General features: G+C 42.2%; 1 protein-coding gene across 1 annotated transcript; it reads left to right on the forward strand.

Moving 5' to 3' along the window:
- Positions 1-3378: 3378 nt before the first annotated feature.
- On the forward strand, positions 3379-21578 carry gnptab (N-acetylglucosamine-1-phosphate transferase subunits alpha and beta). The gene is made up of 21 exons (XM_073481163.1): positions 3379-3664; positions 4262-4347; positions 4765-4884; positions 5319-5369; positions 6693-6895; positions 8080-8144; positions 8320-8454; positions 13577-13738; positions 13855-14034; positions 14175-14345; positions 14500-14623; positions 14708-14923; positions 15203-16257; positions 16337-16536; positions 16608-16827; positions 16933-17046; positions 17134-17219; positions 17305-17403; positions 17492-17659; positions 18823-18913; positions 20066-21578. The coding sequence occupies exons 1-21, from the start codon at positions 3503-3505 to the stop codon at positions 20135-20137; spliced, it is 3780 nt and encodes a 1259-aa protein (XP_073337264.1). The 5' UTR covers positions 3379-3502; the 3' UTR covers positions 20138-21578.
- The last annotated feature ends 211 nt before the right edge of the window (positions 21579-21789 follow it).

Raw genomic sequence — 21789 nt, forward strand, 5'->3', positions numbered from 1 at the left:
ATGATGATCTAATATCGGTATCAGAATCGGCCCCCCAAAAAGTCTAGTATCGGTCAGGCAGCTGTGATTAAAGCAGCATGTTTTTTTATCATTTTAGTTTTTATTCACCTTTTCTTCTTACAATATATCAACATTTACCTGCTCTGATTTCCTAAAACTACAGGTGTTATGACTGGATTGTTAAAAAATAACAAAATACACTTCCTCAGGAACAGTTTAGACATGAATGAATACATTAAGCGCATTTTGAAATGTGCAGGTTCATTCATGTGTGCACAGGTGAGGCCACGTGTAGATAAATATGTGGATACAGTTTTTGATTTTGTTTTGTTTTGTTTTGTTCGTTTTGCTTCTTGTATCACTGGACGTATAAAATATAGTGAAAAGAAATGTTGCAAATGAATGTAAACACATAAGATACCTTATGACTGCACTGAAATATGAACTTAATGCAATAAAACTATTTTAAAAAGAACAGTTTTGAAGTATTACCACTTAACTTGAGTGTTTACGTTCATTACTGCACATTTCAGATGGTTATATTACACTTTTCACTTCCCTTCATTTATCTCACAGCTGTAGTTACTTTGCTGATGAAGATTTTACACACAAAACTTTATCTTATAATATGAGATATGAGTAGTATTGGGACTGTATTTCTTCCACCACTGCTCTCCTGTGATGACGTGTTTGTGGAAGTGGTTGAGAAGCTCCCAGTTTCATGTTGTTTGTCTCTCTTCTCAATGTGCCGGCCCCGGAAACAAACTCTCTGAGGATTCAGACTTTGGACTTCCTTGTTTTTTCATCCAAAGAGGAGTGGCACAAGATGTGAGGACGGTGTCACCTGGGGGCACTATGTTTGGGATTAGCTCAAACATTAGGCCTGCCAGTGTCTTATCAGGTCATAGTGGGCCAAGGAAAACATATTACCAGTTGCCGGCAAGTTGCCATGGAGGTAGATCACTCTGCAGATAGTCAGGGGTGCTGCTATCTGTGTTTACTTTCAGTCAGATTTAGAGGCAAGCGTTTGACATAATTCGTGCAAAATCGCTTTTATTTTGAAAGCTGTTAGAGGCTCCTGCAGCTTCCCCTGATACACAATGTTCATGCGAGTTCTTGTTTCCCTGAATCTCTACAACAGAGGTGGCAACTGCAACTGTCACATTAAAGGGAAAGACAGTTAAGCTTTTTGCTTTAAGGCCAAAAAATACTGATCTTTGCGAGGCCAGATTGACCTGTTGGGTTCCCAGGAACAAAAATAAGCTGTAGACCACCTATGTAACATACCACAGAATAGTTTGTGATTATTTAAAATAAATTCAACAATTCAAGTGAAGAAGCAGCTCTAATGAAATGTGAAATTATTCCAATTCCCACAAAATCTTTCCCACACTGAATCTTAGGCTTTCGGGGTCCCTGGTGGTTTAGGGTCCTGGGGAAGTCACCCCCTTCTCCTGGCTGTAATCTTTGGATACATGCTTTGAATACTTGTGGTCAAATTTTCCAGTACTGGGATTTTGTTGGATTATGGCACTGAGGTTGAACCTGGAACATCTGGTGAAGGGCTCATGTCCAGAAGTCTTGCAGCTCACACCTCTGTCGGGCTTTTCTTACATTCGAAGGAAACCTAGCCTGTCCAAGTGGGGCCAGTTCAGAGCCTCGGTTGTTTGGTGCAGCCATTGAAGCTTGCCAGCACCTCGCTTGGCAGCATTCTTAAGAAATTGTTGCTTGAAAGGCCCTTTTATCAGGCTTGGTTCGCCCTGGGGACTCCTGACTCAGCACACTCAGCCTGGTCTCAGAGGAAGAATAGAGAAGAATTTTTGGTCCGTCTGAGAAAAGTTCTGGAAAATGTCAAGTAACTCATAACAGGATTATGTGCAGGACATTTAGCAGGAATGGAGAGTTACTGAACTTTACTGCATAGAAGGTCAGGGGAAGTTCAGTTCTTGAGCTTGGGAAGTCATATTTGTGTCCAAAAATCAGTGGAGAAAAATCAAGGATGCCACAGAAGGAGTACCATCCTGGACCAGAGTCAGCTGTTGTGATCCCCTCACCCCCACGTACAACCGCCTTTATCACATGACCAAAGTCCTGTCACCTACTCAGGTCATGTGATGGCTTCCCAGCAAGTTCCACTTTTTCTTTCTTTCATTTTTAAAAAATCTGTTCTTCTCATCAGCTGCATTTCTGCTTTTTTTCTTTTGTTACAGAGAACATGTTGCGTACGTATCTGGAAATGAATAGTGTAGATGCTGATCGAAGGATTAAGGACGAGATACGATCGGATTAGATTTTAAACCTGATGGGATAAACATTTCGTTTGACTGACAACATCAAGGTGAATGTGTCGGCCAGTGGTTCCACGGCAACCAAACAAATACGGAACATTAAAAATAAAAAAATATTGTTATCTACAAAAGGAGGGCCTGCAGAAAAACCCTTTAAACTTGCAATGAGATTAAAGCTGCAGCATTAGAAATAATACTAATTTCATATCAACTATGGATCAAATGATGATGTAAAACATGAAGCAGTTTCTCATAGGTGATGAATGACCCCAGAGAGAAATTATCATCCGACTCTACCTCGGCTTTATGGATCTTTTAAGCATCTTTAAGGTATTTGTTTTGTTTTTGAAACTTTTAGCTTTATGGTTTTGAGTCACACCACTCTCATCAACCTCATTTCAACATCAAGGAGATAAAAGACTGTAAATCCAAAACTCTTACTTTGGAAAAAGAGGTTACAAAATTGGAAATTCTGTTGGAATCATTATGGACAATAAGAAATCTGAACGTTTGTTGAACACTTTATATATTTTTGGAACATTTTTAATGCATAAATACAAATCACTGAAGTGTCTGAAAAAGAAAACAGCAGGGAAACTTCTTAACATTATTGATGCATTTTTGCATTGTGTGCTGTTGTTGTAAATATCTATATCAAATATTTTTAAAAAAATCTAATTGAAACAAAGCATTCAGCAGCTAAAGGAGAGTGAATATAAAGCTAACCTTCATCAGAGGGACACAAACAGGACTTCAAATACACTTTTTGCTTTGTTTGCTGAAGGTGTAGGCTAAATCAGCACCTGTACAGCTATAATATAGTTACAGTATATAAAGTATAGTTGTAGTTACAATATATAAAACTCAATTAATAAAGACCATGACCACTTGGGCCCTTGAGATAGTGCCCAGGAACGTTAGGCCCGCCATTTTGGTGCCATTTACACAAGTGGGACCATGGATTTATGGGAGAGAGTGACCCTGAATGCACCACGGACCCTGCTCCTGTCCACCAGAGGGCGACAACGACCTCGAAGCCGAAGAAGCAGCGGGGCGGCAGCAGCGTCACCGCCGCCGAAGAAGCGTGAAATCTATGGTTGTCATGTGTCATGCAGTCTGGCTGGTGGTCAGCTGACAGATCCGGGTCGCCTGTAATGTTTACTTTCTTTGTTTAGTGCGTTAATCTGCGTTTTTATTTTAATTTTTTTGAATGAATGCAGCGCTATGCTTCGCCAAGGAGAACAATGGTAGTCGTGAACTCGGTGCTCAAGCTGTTACAGAGGCAGACGTACACCTGTCTGTCCCACCGATATGGACTCTACCTCTGCTTCGGGGGGCTCGTCCTCATGATAGTTTCCGCCTTTCAGTTCGGAGAGGTGATGTTCTTCTATTTCCATAACTCCTGATACCAGCTGGTTGTTAGTTTTGTTGTATTAGCTAAAGTACGCTAGTTGCTTGACGGCATTGTCTTCATTCTGTTGGAATAGTCAGTCTAACCAGATCCCACTCAAGAAATCGGCTGTTTTGAGCGATCTAGCTTCTTAGCAAAACTGTGTATATTTTGATCTTACACTGAGACGTTTTAAGAGTCGTTATGGTGTTCATTGCAATTCGGCTTAAAAATAAAACACTTAATTTTACGTATTTTAAGGTAAATCTCAAATTTCGCTCTCAAAGAGCGCACTCCCGTGGCTTGCTAACTGACAGCCTTTCACTTAGTAAATTCACAGTTTTGGTTAATTAAGATTTGTGAATATCACCCAAAGCTTTCTGCTGTGATATCTGAGTATTTATATGTCTCAGTGTACAATGTATCTATCTGTACAGACGATTCGTGACAAAGGAAACTGCCCTATTTTTTGAGTGTGGGCTGGTGTGGCCTTGACTGTGTGAAATTTGGGAGGGAGTAACATATGGACCTACTTCTCCTGGAGGGTTGTTGTCTCATCTAGTGCCCCATCTTGTCTATACAGGTGGTGGTGGAGTGGAGTCGGGACCAGTATCATGTGCTCTTTGACTCCTACAGAGACAATGTGGGTGGGAAATCATTCCAAAGCAGGTAAGAAAAATAGAGATTAATGTTTCCAAAGAAGGAAACCTTGAACTCATCACAACGAATTTCACTGTTGTGTCACTCCTGCACCCATAAAGCAGACTACCTTTTGTCTTCGCACTTGCACTAACAAGTTAGAAATCTTCCTGAGTGTTGCTCATTAAAGTCTTGTCATATTCAGAGATGCAAATGTTAAAAAAGTGTGCAAACCCTGAGCCTACTCCCTGCAAAAATCCTCTTTCATGCCGCTTGAGACTGTTTGTACCCTTCCCTTGAAATACATCTGAAAGTACTGGAGGAGGTGTAACCATGCATGACTAAAAAACAAATTCACTGTGCGCCGAGGAGGGAAACAGGGTCACGGCTCTGCAGTTTGAGGACTTTGAGGACTGTCTAGAGTGATATGAGTGTTTCTTTTTGCAGGCTCTGTCTGCCCATGCCTATTGATGTGGTGTACACATGGGTGAACGGCACAGACGTGGCTCTGCTGAAGGAACTGAAGACGGTCAAAGAGCAAATGGAGGAGGAACAGAGAGCTCTGAGGTAGCTGTGGCTCTGCTGTCTGTGCAGACATAGTGGTGTAGTGCAGCTTAGGCTGCAACACACGACTGGAATTAAGTATAAACCTTTTATTTTACTGCGGAAAGTGTCATAGAATGCAAACACACTCAAGTGCCTTCAGTTTCTCACCTGAATGCAGCCAGAATTAGCACACAAGCTTAGTATAATTTCACTCTGATTGGCCTATTCAGACATTGCCCCAGAGGAAGAGGGAGTCTTAGATCAAAGGTCAGAATATCTCTGAGGAGAAAGTTTAATTAGTGCCTGATCTTGTCTTCTCCTCTCAGCTTTCATCATGAAAATAAAGGTTGAAATCGTAAAGTTATTGTGTTGATTGGCTTCTGCTGTACTGTGTAAACACTGCTGTGCTGTACACTGTTGGAAATAATGTAAATCCACTTTTTTGTTGCACACAGGGAACGCCTGGGGAAAAATGCAAGTGAGACAACTGAAGTGCCAAAAGACAGGTGAGCTTGAAGATACTGTATGTTGATACAGTATGTGATGGTCCTGTGCAGGCCTCCTTTGTATAATAATGACTTGTTGTCTCTGGTATCTTGAAAACCATATGCAAATCAATCATTTCCATTTTGAACTCGTGCATTGATTTGGAACATTGCCCACAAAGGTTGTAATCCAGGAATAGAAATAAAAGGGATGAGTAAAGATGTAAATCATCTCATTGTACAAACGCTGCCTGGCCACTTTATTGGGTACACCTTTATGCCCTAAAACAATCCAGCTCTGACACAATATCTGCATTTACAGAGATTACAATGACCAGTTTATGAGACTTGATGACTGTCGCTGAGGTTGTAGTTAGCGGTGGTGTTGAACTGGAGCTCATTGTATTGAAATCTTCTAGTCTGCTGCTCATGTGAGTAGATGGGTTTGGCAATATTAGAGACATCTCTTGATTAAATGCAGTTCAGTTCAACACCGCTGCTAACTGCAACCTTTTTATTAGATTTTTATAAGGCACATTTTTGTTTGATTTTGAACAAGGAAACAAATATCATTAGCATTAGATTTTACTAATAGAGTAAATACTGAGTGTGTATGGATTGCACATTGCCCAACCTCCTACTTTGCTATGTGATTAAGGTTGTTTTTAAAGGTTATTCTCAGGCCTTTCAGAACAATTAGAAATGACAGTTAAGTGACGATGAAAGAGCATTGTTAGAACATTGAGTTTGATGTTGAAATAGGAAGTTTGAGGTGGGTTAAACCACAAAGGGATATAACTCAATCGTAGCCCAGTCAGGAAGAGAAATTGAGTTTTATCAGATTGAGGTTAAGCATTGCTGGCAACTGATTGTTCTATAGTTTTTTTAAATAAATGCTACCAGAAAATAAAAACAATGCGATATGAAGATGCAAGAAAATCTAAATCTCAAAAAATCGCTGGGATTGTTTTTGTAGAAATAACTTCCTAGTGGCTTGAGTGAAAGTCCTTTTAGATTTTTCACTGATCCACTTTAGTGTGATGCTCGCACATCAAGCTGAAGATTTGACTTTAGGGTCAGTGTTTCCTGTGTTCACCACCAAATATGAAGCTGGCAAACGGGCCCCTCGCTCCTGTCCTCCCCCTCCTTGTTTCGATCAAGATTGAAAGACCATCTGTGAGTTTTAACCGCAGACACAAAGAGCCACTCGATGCAACAGAGGCAGCCGTTTGCTGAATGTGTGAACTTGACTCATTTCATGCATATGCCTGAACCACAAAGTTGGAGGAAGTGGTCTTCTAAGGGGTGATGCATTCAGTTAATTATTATTTTTTTTTTTTTTAGTGTAAAGCCAGAATGCCTGCTGTCCCACTGCATCATAGCGCCCATGCTGGCACTGGACCCCGCTCTGCCAGCCAATGTTACACTCAAAGACCTGCCGACACTCTCTCCCTCCTTCTCCGCTGCCAAAGAGCTGCTGCTGATGAACAAACCCTTCCACCCGTCCACCACCGCCTCTGTGGTTGTCTTCCATTCACAGGCTGACGGTAAACACAGACAAGAATCCAGAAATACAGACAATTTCTTGCAACAGACGAGGGCACAATTTGGCAGGAAATGATGCTCCCGACGTGATTCCAAGCAGTATGTGAGCGATTAGACCACAGAGCGGTGTGATAACTGAACCCAGCTGGTATTTTATCACAAAGATATGAAATATTGTTTACAGTGCAGAAGATGATATTTGAAGTTTGATTAATGAGTAACCAGAACTAGAACACGCTGTATTTCTATAATATTCACACATAAAAATGGAGGAGAAAATCAGAGCAAAAGACAGACATCCAATGTGACATGTGACCTGTGCATGCAAAGGCAACACATGTACGATAAAAGTACTAGTATTCATGTACCTTTGTATTTCTGCTGCGTCACTAGAATTGAAGGCATGAACCTGACACACACATGATTAACCTTTTAAAATGACTGTGCACAAGTAGTTGTCATGAACTGTTGTGCAGGCCCAGCCTCAGTAGCCTTCACTACTGTTGTGGTTTTGCACGATGCATCACGTTGGTTTATGTTCATGTTTATGTTTAAAGTCCTTCTAACTCAGTGGAATATCACACTTCTTTCAGACACAACTGTCTGTGTGACACCCACACCACAGGGGTGACAAATAGGAACATTCTCCCACCCCTATATGAGTCATCAGATCATAACAACCATCTTGTTATTGACTGGAAGCCATCTGATGTTGCTCAGTTGATTTTTTTTTAAATCAAATTTTTTACGTACACAACAATAAATGACCGGAGAACTAATTTGGAAAGATTAGCTAAAAATACAGAATATGCCACAGGGAGATTTTGTCAGACTGGGATATCAAGAAAAGTTTTTATCAGCATGTGAAAAAAATGTCCCACATCTTCTTCAAGTCGGCAGATGACTTTCTAATTTTAACTAAGTAGAACACGTCTCTCTCTGATCAAACAAAGATGGGTAGCTGGAGCAGGTTGAGGCAGATTATTTAAACATTCATTCTGAGTCCTGGTTTTTTAAATCACATTGAAGCAGACAAGTTGGCAATGAGTGTATATTTTGTATATTTGTAACACTGGGGAGATACGAGTGTTTCTGTAGTCGCTCTTCTTTGTTAAACCCCCAAGTTTTCAGCTGCAAGTGTGTGTGAAAGATGAAACTCTAACCTCATTCATTGTTATTTTTACAGCTGATAAAGCCTATACAGATGTGTCTAAAGAAGACCAGAAGTTCTCTGCGTCCAGATGTTACCTGGTGAGTTTTAGCTGTATGAAAATCTGGATGATTTAACACAAATCCTCACTGTATCCTCCTGTCTTCTTTGTACATGTAAATTACGCAGCCCTCAATGACAGATCAGAGTCATCAAACATCAGAGGGTGTTTTTATGGAACAGTATAATCATCTTTTGTTGCTCTGTGTTTTGCAGACGACAGACAAAGAGGCTCCAGGACTGATCCGCATGCAGTCCTTAGCATATCTGAGCGGCTTCCCTGCCACCTTTAAGGAAACGGAGCAGCTGAGAGTTAAACTGCCCTCTGTCATAACCAGCAAGATCAAACAGGTAAAACTGACATAAATCAGTACTTATTACTCGTGATGTCCCAGAGCAAGTTGTTTTGGCCCCATTCCCTCTTGAAGTCCTTCAATATTATACCAAATCCAATCCAATAACTGTATTTAATGAGAATACAGGATACTTTTATTTTGAAATCACTCTTTTGTTCTTGTTTATTACATCTGCTGCATTTTGGTAAAACTAGAATAAATAAGAACGCATTGTTAGACATCTGCAAACCTTTTAACTTCTACTTTTCTTGTCGATTTGTAACATTAAAGTAAGATTAAAACTCCTCGATGCATTTTTTCCCCAAAAATCAACTAGGGACAAATGCTGAAAATTCTCTGTAGGGTCTCTGATAAGGAGGAAATTACAGTTTGAAAGCAGCAGGTGGCAGAGTTGCACACTTGATAAATGTACAGTCATGACCTTTTTATCTTTTTTACACAAATTGTATGACTTGATGTAGAGAATGTGCATCATTCTCTGAAGTTTGTTTTGGAAGTGTGTCAGTGACGAGGTGAAACTTTATCATCCTGATTTTGCCACCAGATGTCACCCTCACAGCGTCCTATCACAGTGCTGAAGCATGTTGGTACATCATTATCATTATCAGACATAAACTGTATATTTGTGTGTGCGCAAATTAAGATCTTTTTATACATTGTCGCAGCGTAATCTAAGAAAAGACTAAATGTCAAATCCTCCTTGGAGAAGAGCTCCTGCTTAATATGGGCTTTTTCTATTTTAAACTGTTATGTTGTGATGTGGATAAAGGGCCTCTGTTTAGCCTCAGTGGCTGGCGGCTTGTGTATCTAATAATTTTCTCTAATCAGGAGTCTGCTTTATATTTTGAGAGGGGAGGAATGCCACTAACGAGCGCGGATTACTCTGAAATAATCAAAGAAAACAAAACAGCGCGGCCTGGAGAGGAGTGACCCTGTCACACCAGCAGACGGGCAGGACGGGCATGAGTCAACTGTTTGTCCCTTCTTCCGATAATAAACTCACATGGCTGATTAAGTATTAATGGGTGACTGATTAGATAACATCTTTTATAACTGTCATTTATACTAAATGCAAAACAGAGGGGTTATACAACAGCTTTACACCACCATTGGACTCTTCAGAACCTTTCAAATAAAATGCCCTAAAGTCAGTCTAAAAAAGACTAAAGGTCAAACAATTTGTCAGTCAATCAATTAGTGAACAGACTGCATCAATTTGAGTCATTTTTAAAGCAAAAATATAAATATTTTCTAGTTTTCTAGGAGAGCAAACGTAAGATGTTGTGTTTTGACAGCAATTTAAACATGTCAACTTGGATTTTGGGGGATTATAAAAGGCTGTTTTCACTATTTTCTGACATTTTATAGACAAAACGGTCAATTCAGAAAATTATCAGCATGTTAATTCATAATGAAAATAATAGTTTGTTGCAGCTCTACTGTATTTAAACATAATATAAAAATGTTGTATTATAAATACAGTGATTGGAGCTGCAGTGTGTCTTTGCACTGTAGCAAAGGGAAATTGCATACGTTACAATTGCTCCTTCAAGAATAGAAAATAGTACTAAAAAATTAAGTACTGAAATATAAAAATAACTTGTACATAAAACTGTAACATGTGACAACTTTGTATATATATCTATATACTGTTATATATTATATATTTACACATCTAAACATCTAGTACTAATGGAAATGGAGATGTAATACATGTCGGGTAAGACACTTTGTAGATATTTAATGAGTAATAATGCAGTGTGTAATTACTGACAATGATTAACAGTATAAATAAATGCTACAACAACAACAACATCTAACTACCAGAGATGAGCCCAGATATCAGGCAATAGATAATACCCAATCATGACAAAAGTACATGCAGTTCTTATGTTGAGAAATCCTCCATGGGGTTAGTTTTGAATCATTTAAACATCTTCAAGGTTTTTGGGGTTTACTTTGTTTGCGAATGCAGATTTATCCATGAAAACACAGCTTGATAATCCTTGTAACAACTGGCAAAGAGTTGGATAGAGTTGCCTTTGAAAAAACAATAATATACCATGTTTTTTCCCCTTATTCCTTAAGTTTTGAAGTAAGTTTTTCTCCCATAAACTGCACAAAAGAAGATCATAATTATCAACAAATATATTTCTTTGTTTCTTCTAAAAATAATACTTTCTCATAATCCACTTTTCTTGAGGTATATCTAAAGCTTATATCTAAAACTCGCAGATTATTAACAAGCATGTATTTTGTATTATGTCTGTCAGTTGTGTGTGAGCACAAACAGGTGAGGCAGCAGCGTCTGTGAACCTCCAGGGAGTCAGAATCACTGTAACTCTGTATGTGATGATATGTAGGTTAACAGTGCTCAACCAACATGTCATTATCAAACCCAGTTGTCCCATCATTCCCTGCATCGCTCTCCAGGTTTGCCTGACGGGTCATGTGATAATAGCCAGCGGCATTCAGGCTGTAACCTTAGCTGGCGGTGTGGGGGTTAACTGTAGAACAACTGTTAGGAGTGGCGCGGCGCCAGCCAGCACGCCAAGAGGTCGCAAGGATTGTACTGACCTTCCCTGCACTCTCTGGACACACCCTGTCATCTCACATGTGTTTGTTCGTTCCTGGTTTTACCTATTTGGAGTCCAGTTTTTTATCTTTTATAAGAGGGACGAGCTGGTAGAGGTGTCACACAGAGTCCAGGAAAGAGGATGGAAAGTGTGCGTGGCGTTAAGGGCCGGAGGGATTCTAGGTACACGGGCCACCACACAATGCACAGTATTTAAAGGTGTTTCCTGGTGTCGCCGGGCCGATTCTGTGAAAGAGGGATGATGTGCATAGTGTGGAGGGAGAGGTTCAGCGGTGAGAGTCTGCCGGTATTTATAGCTGGTGTTAGACCGAGTGCTATGGTGATGAAAGCTGCCCCACGGCCCCGATCATCTGCCCCCTGTGCTGTTGCCCGTCGAGTCCTGCCCCTGCTGTTTGTGTACGGGCCTGCTGATACGTTTGTGTTAGCGTGTATTTTTGTGTTTTGAGGAGCTGCTTTTGTCCACATGGTGTCTCACCTCCTCTAAGAAGTAAAGGGTTTTATTTCTCAAACTATATGTGCTGTGTGAAAAAAGCTGGTGTGCAATAAAGAACAATTTTTCAGATTATAAAACTCAAAGTGCAAATATGCAGGGCATCTGAAAGCTTGGCCTCTGTATAGACGTGATGACATGACCCATAAAACCTCTGTGCATTATGGTACTATGGTTATTTACGTATTGTTTCAGGATCATCTGTCGGTCACATGCCAGTTTCCTCGACTCAGCAGGTGATGCAGGGTGATGCAGCCTCAGCTCAGATGTAGCAGTCGGTTGCGCTGCACGCCACTTCTGCTTACAAGCATCACTCACCACAGGGCTAATTGGTTTACTCAGAGTGTCAATTAAATTTTTTTTAGACTTATTAAATTTTATGATGTCCTCACAGTTATCATAGTTTATAAAGTGTTGAGAATAAAATGAATACTGTGGTGAGGAATCGTTTCAGCTGCTGCCTGGGGAACATGGCAGTTCGCTGATGAACCCCCTGAGTGTCGATATTAAATTTCACCCAAAGTATATACAACAACTCATCCTACTCTTCGTCCAAATGAGACAAGAAGCAGCCACATTTAAACCCTCCAAAAACAATCAGCTGTCCACACCAGATCAAGGCAGGATGTAGCAGCAAAACCCAAGAAAATACAGAATAAATTACCTCTGTCTGGGTTGGTTAGTTGGTTGGTTGGTTGATAGATGGGCTGGTTGGTTGGTTAGTTGTTTGGTTGGTTAGTCGGTTGGTTGGTGGGTTAGTTGGTGAGTAGGTTAGTGGGTTGGTGGATTGGTTGGTTAGTTAGTTGCTAGGTTAGTTGGTTGACTGGTCGGTCAGTTGCTTGGTTGGCAGCACATCCTCACATCTGAGAAGCTAGAACTAAAAAATGTTAGTCGATAAATGACTAAGTATAAAAGGTTGTCACTGGTTGAGAAAAATAGTTGATCAAATATTATATCTTAATTGAATGTAATTATCATTGTGACTCAGTATATAATAATGTTTATGTGCCACGTGTTCATAATTTTGTTGACACTTGCCAGGCAGGCATGTGCCTGCGTGAGGCCACCACACACTTCAGCTCTGTGAGCGTGTGTTAGAGCATTATCAGGACTATGAAGAGAGCTATAATAAAGACGGCAACGTGATCCAGGGCTCGCTGTCTCCTAGCCGCTCCCCGCCAGGTTTATAAGACACAGCTAATCCTCGTCGCCTAAAAACAGAAGCAGAGAAAATCAAACGAGTCGAGGGAGAACATGAGTTCAGGAGAGATGTTTGGGTTCAGTTCAGGATGATGGAGGGAGACGGGGTGAATGTTTTCCTGGGAAGCTTACAGTTTGTGAGATGAGAAAGGCTCTTTTGAAATGGGCAATGCCAGGGGAATCTCCCCCTCACATGCATCACTCACACACACACACACGTAGCGCACACACACACACACACACACACACACACACACACACACACACAGACACAGTCCTCCGATGCCTCACGTAGCTCTCTCGAGATCACACAGAGAGCCACCGCCACGTGACCCCCATGGAGAAGAGATGACATCACAGAATTTTCCGAACACACACACACATACACACACACACACACACACACACACACACACACAGCCAGCAGATGCCTCCACACTGGCATCATAGCTGCTTTGGTTTGTACATCTACAGCTGCAGGGTCAGAGGTCACACTGCATTTTGTCGTTTCCATCAGAAATCTGTCCATCTGTCTTTATTATAGACTGACGGTCTTTGTCACAAGCCTGGCAGCACTGAGGCTAAACTATGTCTCTAAACATGTGACTTCAACTCTGAGAAACTGCTGTTAGGATGTTCCCACAGCGGATGAGGTGACTTTTGTTTTTGTTTTGTCTTTTTGGCTTAAAGGGGCACATCACACATTTTTACCTTTGACAGTGAAGATGAATCCCATACTGGGGAGTAAAGGTCTTGACTTCTGCCCCATCAATTTGGACTGTGTCTTCTAAGCAACTAACACCTTCCTGCTTTTGTTTATGTGTCCCACAGTTTGAGTTGTACTCTGAGGCCAGCATCGCCCTGCTCCACCTGAATACCCCGCAAGATTTCACTGATCTGACCCAGCAGGCTAAAAAGAACCTGACCCTGGATGGAAAAGAGTTAACCATCAGTCCTGGCTACTTATTCTGGGACCTCACCGCCATCTCACAGGTATGACTAGTCCTCCTGATCTTTCATCATTATTTAACCATGTATATATAAGAAGTAGATTTTAGAAGAGCTGATGTATGCCCGAATTTAATGGGTTTTTTCACTGTTCTCTCCAGTCTAAACAGGATGAAGATGTGTCAGCCAGCCGATTCGAGGACAATGAGGAGCTCCGCTATTCGCTGCGCTCCGTGGAGAGACACGCCCCCTGGGTGCGACACATCTTCATCGTCACCAATGGGCAGATTCCTTCCTGGCTCAACCTGGACAACCCCAGAGTTACAGTTGTCACGCATCTGGTAGATTTTTAGCCTCGACCTCTTCCACACTGCACTGCACTTTGGGGGTTCAGCCTATTTTTACTGACTCTTGACGCCATAAAATGTCTTAAAAACAGTTAACAATGGTAAAATTGTATTTGTTTTACTTTGTCTTCCAGGATATCTTCCAGAACCACACCCACCTTCCCACGTTCAGCTCTCCTGCCATTGAGACCCACATCCACCGCATCCCAGGGCTCTCCCAAAAGTTCATTTACCTCAATGATGATGTCATGTTTGGCAAAGACGTGTGGCCAGATGACTTCTACAGCCACTCGAAAGGACAGAAGGTGCAAACCCTTACTTTATTTTGAATTGTTACGGCTTTATATATTATATATATTATATTTTATTTTTTAGGATTGTTAGCCTATTTGATTAAACCGCTTCTTAAGCCACAAATTGGCCTTTAATCTTTTTTTTCTTTTTTTTGTTTCCCTGCAGGTATATCTCACCTGGCCTGTTCCCAACTGTGCAGAGGGCTGCCCAGGATCTTGGATCAAAGATGGGTACTGCGACAAAGCCTGCAACAACTCTGCCTGTGACTGGGACGGAGGAGACTGCCTCGGTAAACAGATCAGCACCATCATGTCTCCTCTAAAGATAAACTAATTTCAATCATGTCTAATATGGTGTTACTTTTCTATGACAGGTGCAGCAGGGAACAGTCGGTTCGCGGCTGGGGTCGGTGGAGGTGGACCCGGTGGAGCTGGTGGACAGGTGTGGCAGTTCGCAGGTGGTCTCGGAGGTATTGGGGGGACGTCCTACTGTAATCAAGGCTGTGCCAACTCCTGGCTGGCAGACAAGTTCTGTGACCAAGCCTGCAACGTGCTCTCCTGTGGTTATGATGTGGGAGACTGTGGCCAAGGTGAGTTTGATGAAAATAAATACTATGTTGATATTAGCAGGCCACAGTTGCTTTGTAACGATAATACAAGTCTGGGGATATTCTATTCTATTTTTATTATTGTCAACATATCCCATGAAAAGACCAAAAACACAAACACTGTCTGTATATCCAAAACCTGATTTACAGTAGACTGTATGATTATTCCTCTGTGCAATAGACCTCCATTGTTTTCCAAAAACAAGGGCTGCATCATTATTACTATATTATTAGAAACACCATGTATTCTTTTTGTTGTAGAGCACTTTGGCGAGCTGTACCATGTGACCCTGCTGAGGAATCAGACCCTGTACACCCTTCCAGTAGGTGAAATTAGGCCTTATTTCAGCTTCAGCAGACTGGCTCGCAGAGTCTCCGAGGCCCACGTCAGCGACAATGTGGCAGTTCGCCACACCTCTGTCGCCAACAAGTGGAAGACCATCCACCTTCTGCTCCATCCTGGCCACAACGCCACCCAAATCCAGTACAATCTGACTTTCCAGAGAGATGACGACACAGAGTTCACGATGAGCTTCAGTGTAGCCGTCGACACCCGTGAGGTTCCTCATGTTAACGTGTCACAGGCTGGAATAGCAGGTAAAGAGCCGAAGCCGACCCTGACCCCAGAGCCACCGTTCCCGTTCTCGGACATTCCTGAGGACAAACAGGGTCCTAAGGTCCAGAAGAAGCAGCCTGGTGAACCTCAGGATGTCATCGAGGTTCCTGCGCTGAATATGTCGCTTCTACCTGCTGATTTGCAGAATGAGCTGCAGAAGCTGGAGGAGAAGCTTCTGATTGGTGACATTACAATTAAGGGTTATAACTTCACAAAGGCTGAACTTCTAAAATCTTACAAGACACTGGCTCAAGAGCAGCATGTCATGAATTCAAATCCAGCTAATGAGGGTGCAGGTAAGGTCCAGGGAAAGCCTTATAAAGACTTGGAGGGAGAGCATGTGGAGGGAAAACCAGCTGTGGAAGAGAAAGCTGGAAATATTATCCAGAAAAATCAAAACTCAAAAGACGTGGCTGTGCAGCATAAACCCGTCACTCCTCTCATCCCAGTCCACATTGATGATAAGCCTAAGGAAGACTTTGTAACTCCAAAACATTTTAATCTGAATGCTGCCATCGAGAGGCCTTTGACTTCCAAACTGCTAAGTAGCATTTCGAAAACCAAGAGCGCTGAGAGTCAGGCAGAACCAGCTGACGCTGCAGGAGCAGCTCCAGTGGGGAGGAGACTCCAGCACTTCATCTCCTCAGACAGAGGCTTCCTGCCATGGGAGAGGAGGAAATACTTCCAGGAGCTGCTCGAGGTAAGTAGTTGGACCTTCCTCTTTTGTCGTGAAACATCTTAATGTTTTAGATACTGATTGGTTTGCGTTGACTCTACAGGAAGGGGAGCGTCTGCTTAGAGCGTTGTCATATGAGGCTGACGGTGCCGCCACTGGGCGAAAGCTGCAGGACACTTTTGCCGACTCGCTGCGCTACGTCAACAAGCTCCTCAACGGTCAGTTTGGATTCACGTCCCGCAAAGTCCCCGCACACATGCCCCATATGATCGACCGTCTCATCATGCAGGAGCTGCAGGACACGTGAGTGTGTTACAGATTCTTTGTTACGATTCCTGAAGAAACAAAACCTTAAATTCCACTTTTTTCTTTAGATTCCCAGAGGAGTTCGACAAGACATCAGCTCATCGTGTTCGTCACTCAGAGGACATGCAGTTCGCCTTTTCGTACTTCTACTTCCTGATGAGTGCTCAGCAGCAACTCAACGTGTCTGACGTGTTCGACGAGATTGACACCGACCACTCAGGTGTCCTCTCCGACCGGGAGATTCGAACTCTCGCCACAAGGATCCACGAGCTGCCACTCAGCCTCCAGGTCGGTTCTAGCTTTGAAATATTTTCACCTCTCAGATTATAGTTTACAATAATTCTTGTGAGTTTGAAGTACCTGTGTGTAATACTTCTTTGCTGAATGTTCTAGGACCTGACCGGCCTGGAGCAGATGTTGATAAACTGCTCTAAGACTCTGCCGACTAACCTGACCCAGCTGCACCTGGTGAACCCAACTCAGGAGGCCTACTACGACCCCAGCATGGTGAGCCATACTTGATGTAAACAGAGAAAACTTCTTGTTTCATAAGCTGAAATATTCAACTTATTGTGTACTTTTTTAAATCCACAGCCTCCCGTCACAAAAGGCCTCGTCCTCCACTGCAAACCCATCACAGAACGGATCCACAAAGCCTTCAGAGACCAGAATAAATACAAGTAAGTTCTTAGCAGTCATCCGTCTGACATTGCATTGATTCTCAGATATCCTTCCTTCTTAGCTTACATGTTCTCTGTCGGACAGGTTCGAGATCATGGGCGAGGATGAGATAGCTTTCAAGATGGTGCGGACAAACGTGTCCCATGTGGTCGGCCAGTTAGATGACATTAGGAAAAATCCCAGGTGAGAATGACTGAATAGTGTCATTTTCCAAAGATTTGTTGTTATTATTAACTGCACTAACATCTGTAATTTCACTAATTGCCAACAGAAAGTTCATCTGTCTGAATGATAACATCGACCACAGCCATAAGGACGCTGCCACAGTGAAAGCTGTTCTCAGAGACTTCTATGAGTCCATGTTCCCGCTGCCGTCCCAGTTTGAACTGCCCAGAGAGTATCGCAACAGGTTCTTACACATGGAGGAGCTCCAGGAATGGTAGGATGTGAAGTTTAGGAAATATGTCTATCAGTTGTACACATAGCTGCTACTGAGATTTAAGACTAAATACCTGCAAAACTAATAACATTCCCATCAGCTTCTGCTGATAGCTGGCAAAACTGTACACTCTTGGTCTTGTTTTTATCTGTTGGTTATTTAGGTGCTCTCAATAATACATTTTAATGTTAGTATATTGTGTGAATTATTGTAAACAGGGATGAAGATGCAGATTATTTTGTTGTGTTCAGGAGCAGCTGTCTGCACACCCAGCTGGTGCTTGTTAAATATTTTTATACATTTTTTTTTTTTACCTGACCTGCTAAATCAGGCGCGCTGGTGCGACTAATGAAAATGTTTATTCGCACTTGAAAGATTTTTGGGCGCATGTGCGACCAAAGCAGCTGCACCCTGGAGCCCTGAATGTTCCTCAAGACAAAGGAGACGTCTTCAGCGCGTTTGTTTTGTCTGACTGACCGTCCCAAACATAAAGAGAATCTGTTCACAATTATATAACAGAGAGAAGCGGTAAATGCTCACATTTTAGGAAGCTAATGTTTGACATTTCTGCTTGATAAGAGTCTTGATTACAATTTCTAGATCATTAAAATAATGTTCTGTCGACAGTTCAAGTACAGATGACAGTAAAGTTATTAATAGTTTAAAAGCCAACAGTCATCAAGCACTTTTATCCTCCATTGGCCTCAGTGAAGACTCTGTGGCAGTCACCACATGTGACCGAGTGTTGTCAGGTGGGAGCAGTGGGAATCCCTCAGGGGGCTTCAGAGGGTTTTTGTCAGGGTTCCCGCTCCTGTATTCAGGAGGCTTCAGCTGGAGAATGTGAGCCTTTAAAATTAGACCGAGCCGCTTCAGATCAGATGCTCGCTGTAAGATCCTTGTAAGATCATCACACAGCTGAGCCTCCTCCTCTCCCTCGCTACCTCTCCTGTGTCTGAGAAGGTAAAGTATCAGGCAGATGGCACCTTGTCACCCTGTTGCCCCGCTGCCCTCTGCATACTCCATGTCTCCTTCTTGTTACATCAGAGCATGATTAGCCTCCCCTCGAAGGAGACGTACCCCCTCTGACACTTCGGTCACCCAATCGGGAAACATGTAAGCTCTTTATTTAAAACGAACTGAAATGTGTTTTTTTTTTCCCTCAGGCGAGTGTATCGGGACAAGCTGAAGTTCTGGACACACTGCGTCCTTGTGACACTCGTCATCTTCACCGTCATGTCCTTCTTCGCTGAACAGGTCAGTGCGTCCACCTCCTCGGACAGCACATGGTTTATTTACACGTACACATTAAGACACACACCTCTCTGTTTCCATGATTCACACTCGAGCTATGATTCAGACCTTGGCTACCGAATTCCAGTCGCAGGTGCGTCCATCTCATGTGTCTCGCTCATGTGACCCGCTGAGCCAAGACCCGACTTTACAGAAATGAAAGACGCCCAGCAGTCTGCTGTGAAACGCGAGTTATCTGTCTTTGTTGACTTTGATGACACAATACTTGTATTTAACCTTCCTTGTTGCCAGATAAGTGGGATTTCTAGCTGGAACAACCTCACAAGGAGCACTTTCACATAACCAGGATAGAGTTCTTGGACAACTGTCAAATTCTTCCAATTTGACACTGGACATAGATTAAAACAAATGGCAGGAATTGTTTACAAATACTACTCGTCCGTGTTTGACATTGAGTTGTTATGAGGCACTTCCCTAATCCACAGGTCTCCAGTTTCTCCTCAGCGAACCTAAAGAAAGGTTAATAGAGGCTTTAACCTTCAAAGAATTTCCCCCACTGTTACCCGTGGGACCAGTGTTCCCAGTTAAGTACATGTCAGACTTGTCCGGTGTCTCTGTCATCACACACAAACAGACTTTGGATGTCTTTTTGGCCCCTGGATGAGCCTTGCTGTCCTGCTGCCCAGGTTATTAAGATAGAGAATGTCAGTCAGCCTTGTTTAGATTGGAGAGATCAAAAGTGTCTTCAGTCCAGAGGGAGGTGATTTTACTCTGCTGGCCTGCTTAGAAGATTATTTTTGCTTTCTTGGGTTACAAAAGTTCTCAGGGGAGTTGGTGTCAAAGTCCTTTTGAGTAGCTAAGTCTTGATTATTGGTCACCATTTTGGGAAAAATGCTCATTTTCTTTCTGGTGGAGAGATAAGGAAGATGAGAAAGTCAATATTACTCATATCTGTCAGCAGTCTGTTAGCTTAGCATAAAGACTGGAAAGGGGGGAAACAGCCAGCCCACCAGAAAGTGCATCATTTCTAAGTATTTTGTAAACACTTCCACCTTTCTGTATCACAGACATCCTCTTGCTAAAGGTTTTTTTTGTCTTTCCTAATCCGCATTCAGTTTCTAAATATGCCGTCTCCTCTCTTCTGCCTCCCTGCAGCTGATTCTGCTGAAGCGAAAGCTGTTCCCCAGACGCAGAGTGAACAGGGACAGCAACCCTGAGAGAGTTTGACAGGGGACGACTTCCCCTCTCCTCTCCCTTCTTCACCTCAACACCCACCCTTTCTCTCCTGCTCAGTCGAGAGGACAGGAGAGGAGTCAGACCAGGAGACTGGGTGGAAACAGGAAGTCCTTGGGTGCTCGTGTTGCATCAGCGCGGACGGATGATAGAGACTCATGTTAGGTGGCGATGAAACATTTGTCAGAAGATGATGGATGGGGCTGGCCAGTGAAAGGAATGGTAGCCAGAATGAAGAAGCCTGTAAATCTTCTTTTCCTCCGCTGGGGGCATCTGAGGCTTCTGTGCAACACAAAACAAAACACTCCCTCCACACTGCACCACCCTCCTCATGTCCTGCCTTCACCACTCCACTGATGGATGTGCTGTTAACGTGTGAAACATTTTATGGCAGCCGGTCACCTCTCATTGTGTGTGTGTGTGTGTGCGTGCAGCAGTCCAGTATACCATAAAACCATGAACTTTAGTGTTTAAAGCTCAAATTATTAGCAGATTAATCAATCAGTCGATCGACAGAAAACAGTCTGCAGCTGTTTTGATAATCGATTTATCATTTGAGCCACTTCTCAAGGAAAAATGCCAAACATTTGCTTACCAACTTCTTAAATGTGGGTATTTTCTGCTTTTCTCTGTTTTATATCATCGTAAATAATATCATTGGGATTTGGCTTGTTTGAAGTTGTCACCTTTGGACATTTTTCACAGTTTTATAGACAAAAAAATCGGTACGTGCAGCCCTGGTTGTGATTGGCTTTGACTGCTATGGCTTCTTTTTAAAAAATGGAGGAAATAAAACATAGGATGAAGAACATTATTCATATTTAATTGTTGGCTGTTGCACCTTTTGTCTATTGTCTTCAAAAATATGAAAACTTGAAGTGCCTTCGTTGTTCATTCCTGCCTGTTTTAACATTTCTGTTGTTTGTTTTTCTTCACATCACACCCTTATCAACGAGAATGAACGGGATATAGGATAATATGATTATCATTGTTATTGTGGTGCAAATGTAACTGATTGATAGAGCTACATGTCAGTGATACTACAGCTTTCATAGCCACCTGTACGTGTGTCCCTGTGGGACTCAACAGGCTTGCTACTGTCTGAAATTCAGACCCCCTCAGCATGTTGTGTAACTTATTTTGATTGTATTATCGTGACGGTGAGCTCAGTGACTGATGCATCTGATGTGAATGCTGCAGAATGTAAACATAACCTCTGACAATGCTTTCCCTCTGAATGTCAGTTTTACAGAGTTCTCTACTATAAAGACAAAAATGGAAGTGACAACTGGAGGCTGTCAGCGTTTTAGTCATGTGATGTACGGGATGTATGGTGGAAGGCGAGACGATGAGTAACGCATCTGGAAATGGGATTTCTCAGATTGCATCAGTTCAGTGACTCCTCTGACTGAAATAAATGTGATCTGGTTCAGTCGTCTTGGTGTTTTTTTTTGTTTTTTTGTACAATTTTGAGGTATTTACAATGTACTTGAGTATTTGTTTTTATTGCTGCCTCATACTTGTACTCCGCTACACATCATAGGGAAATGTACTTTTTACTCATCTACATATATGTGACAACTAAAGTAATCCATTACTTTGATTGTTTTTACACTGTGGTACTGGGACTTTTACTGAAGGATCCG

This window comes from Pagrus major, chromosome 14, assembly GCF_040436345.1.
Source record: "Pagrus major chromosome 14, Pma_NU_1.0".
Taxonomy (NCBI): Eukaryota; Metazoa; Chordata; class Actinopteri; order Spariformes; family Sparidae; genus Pagrus; species Pagrus major.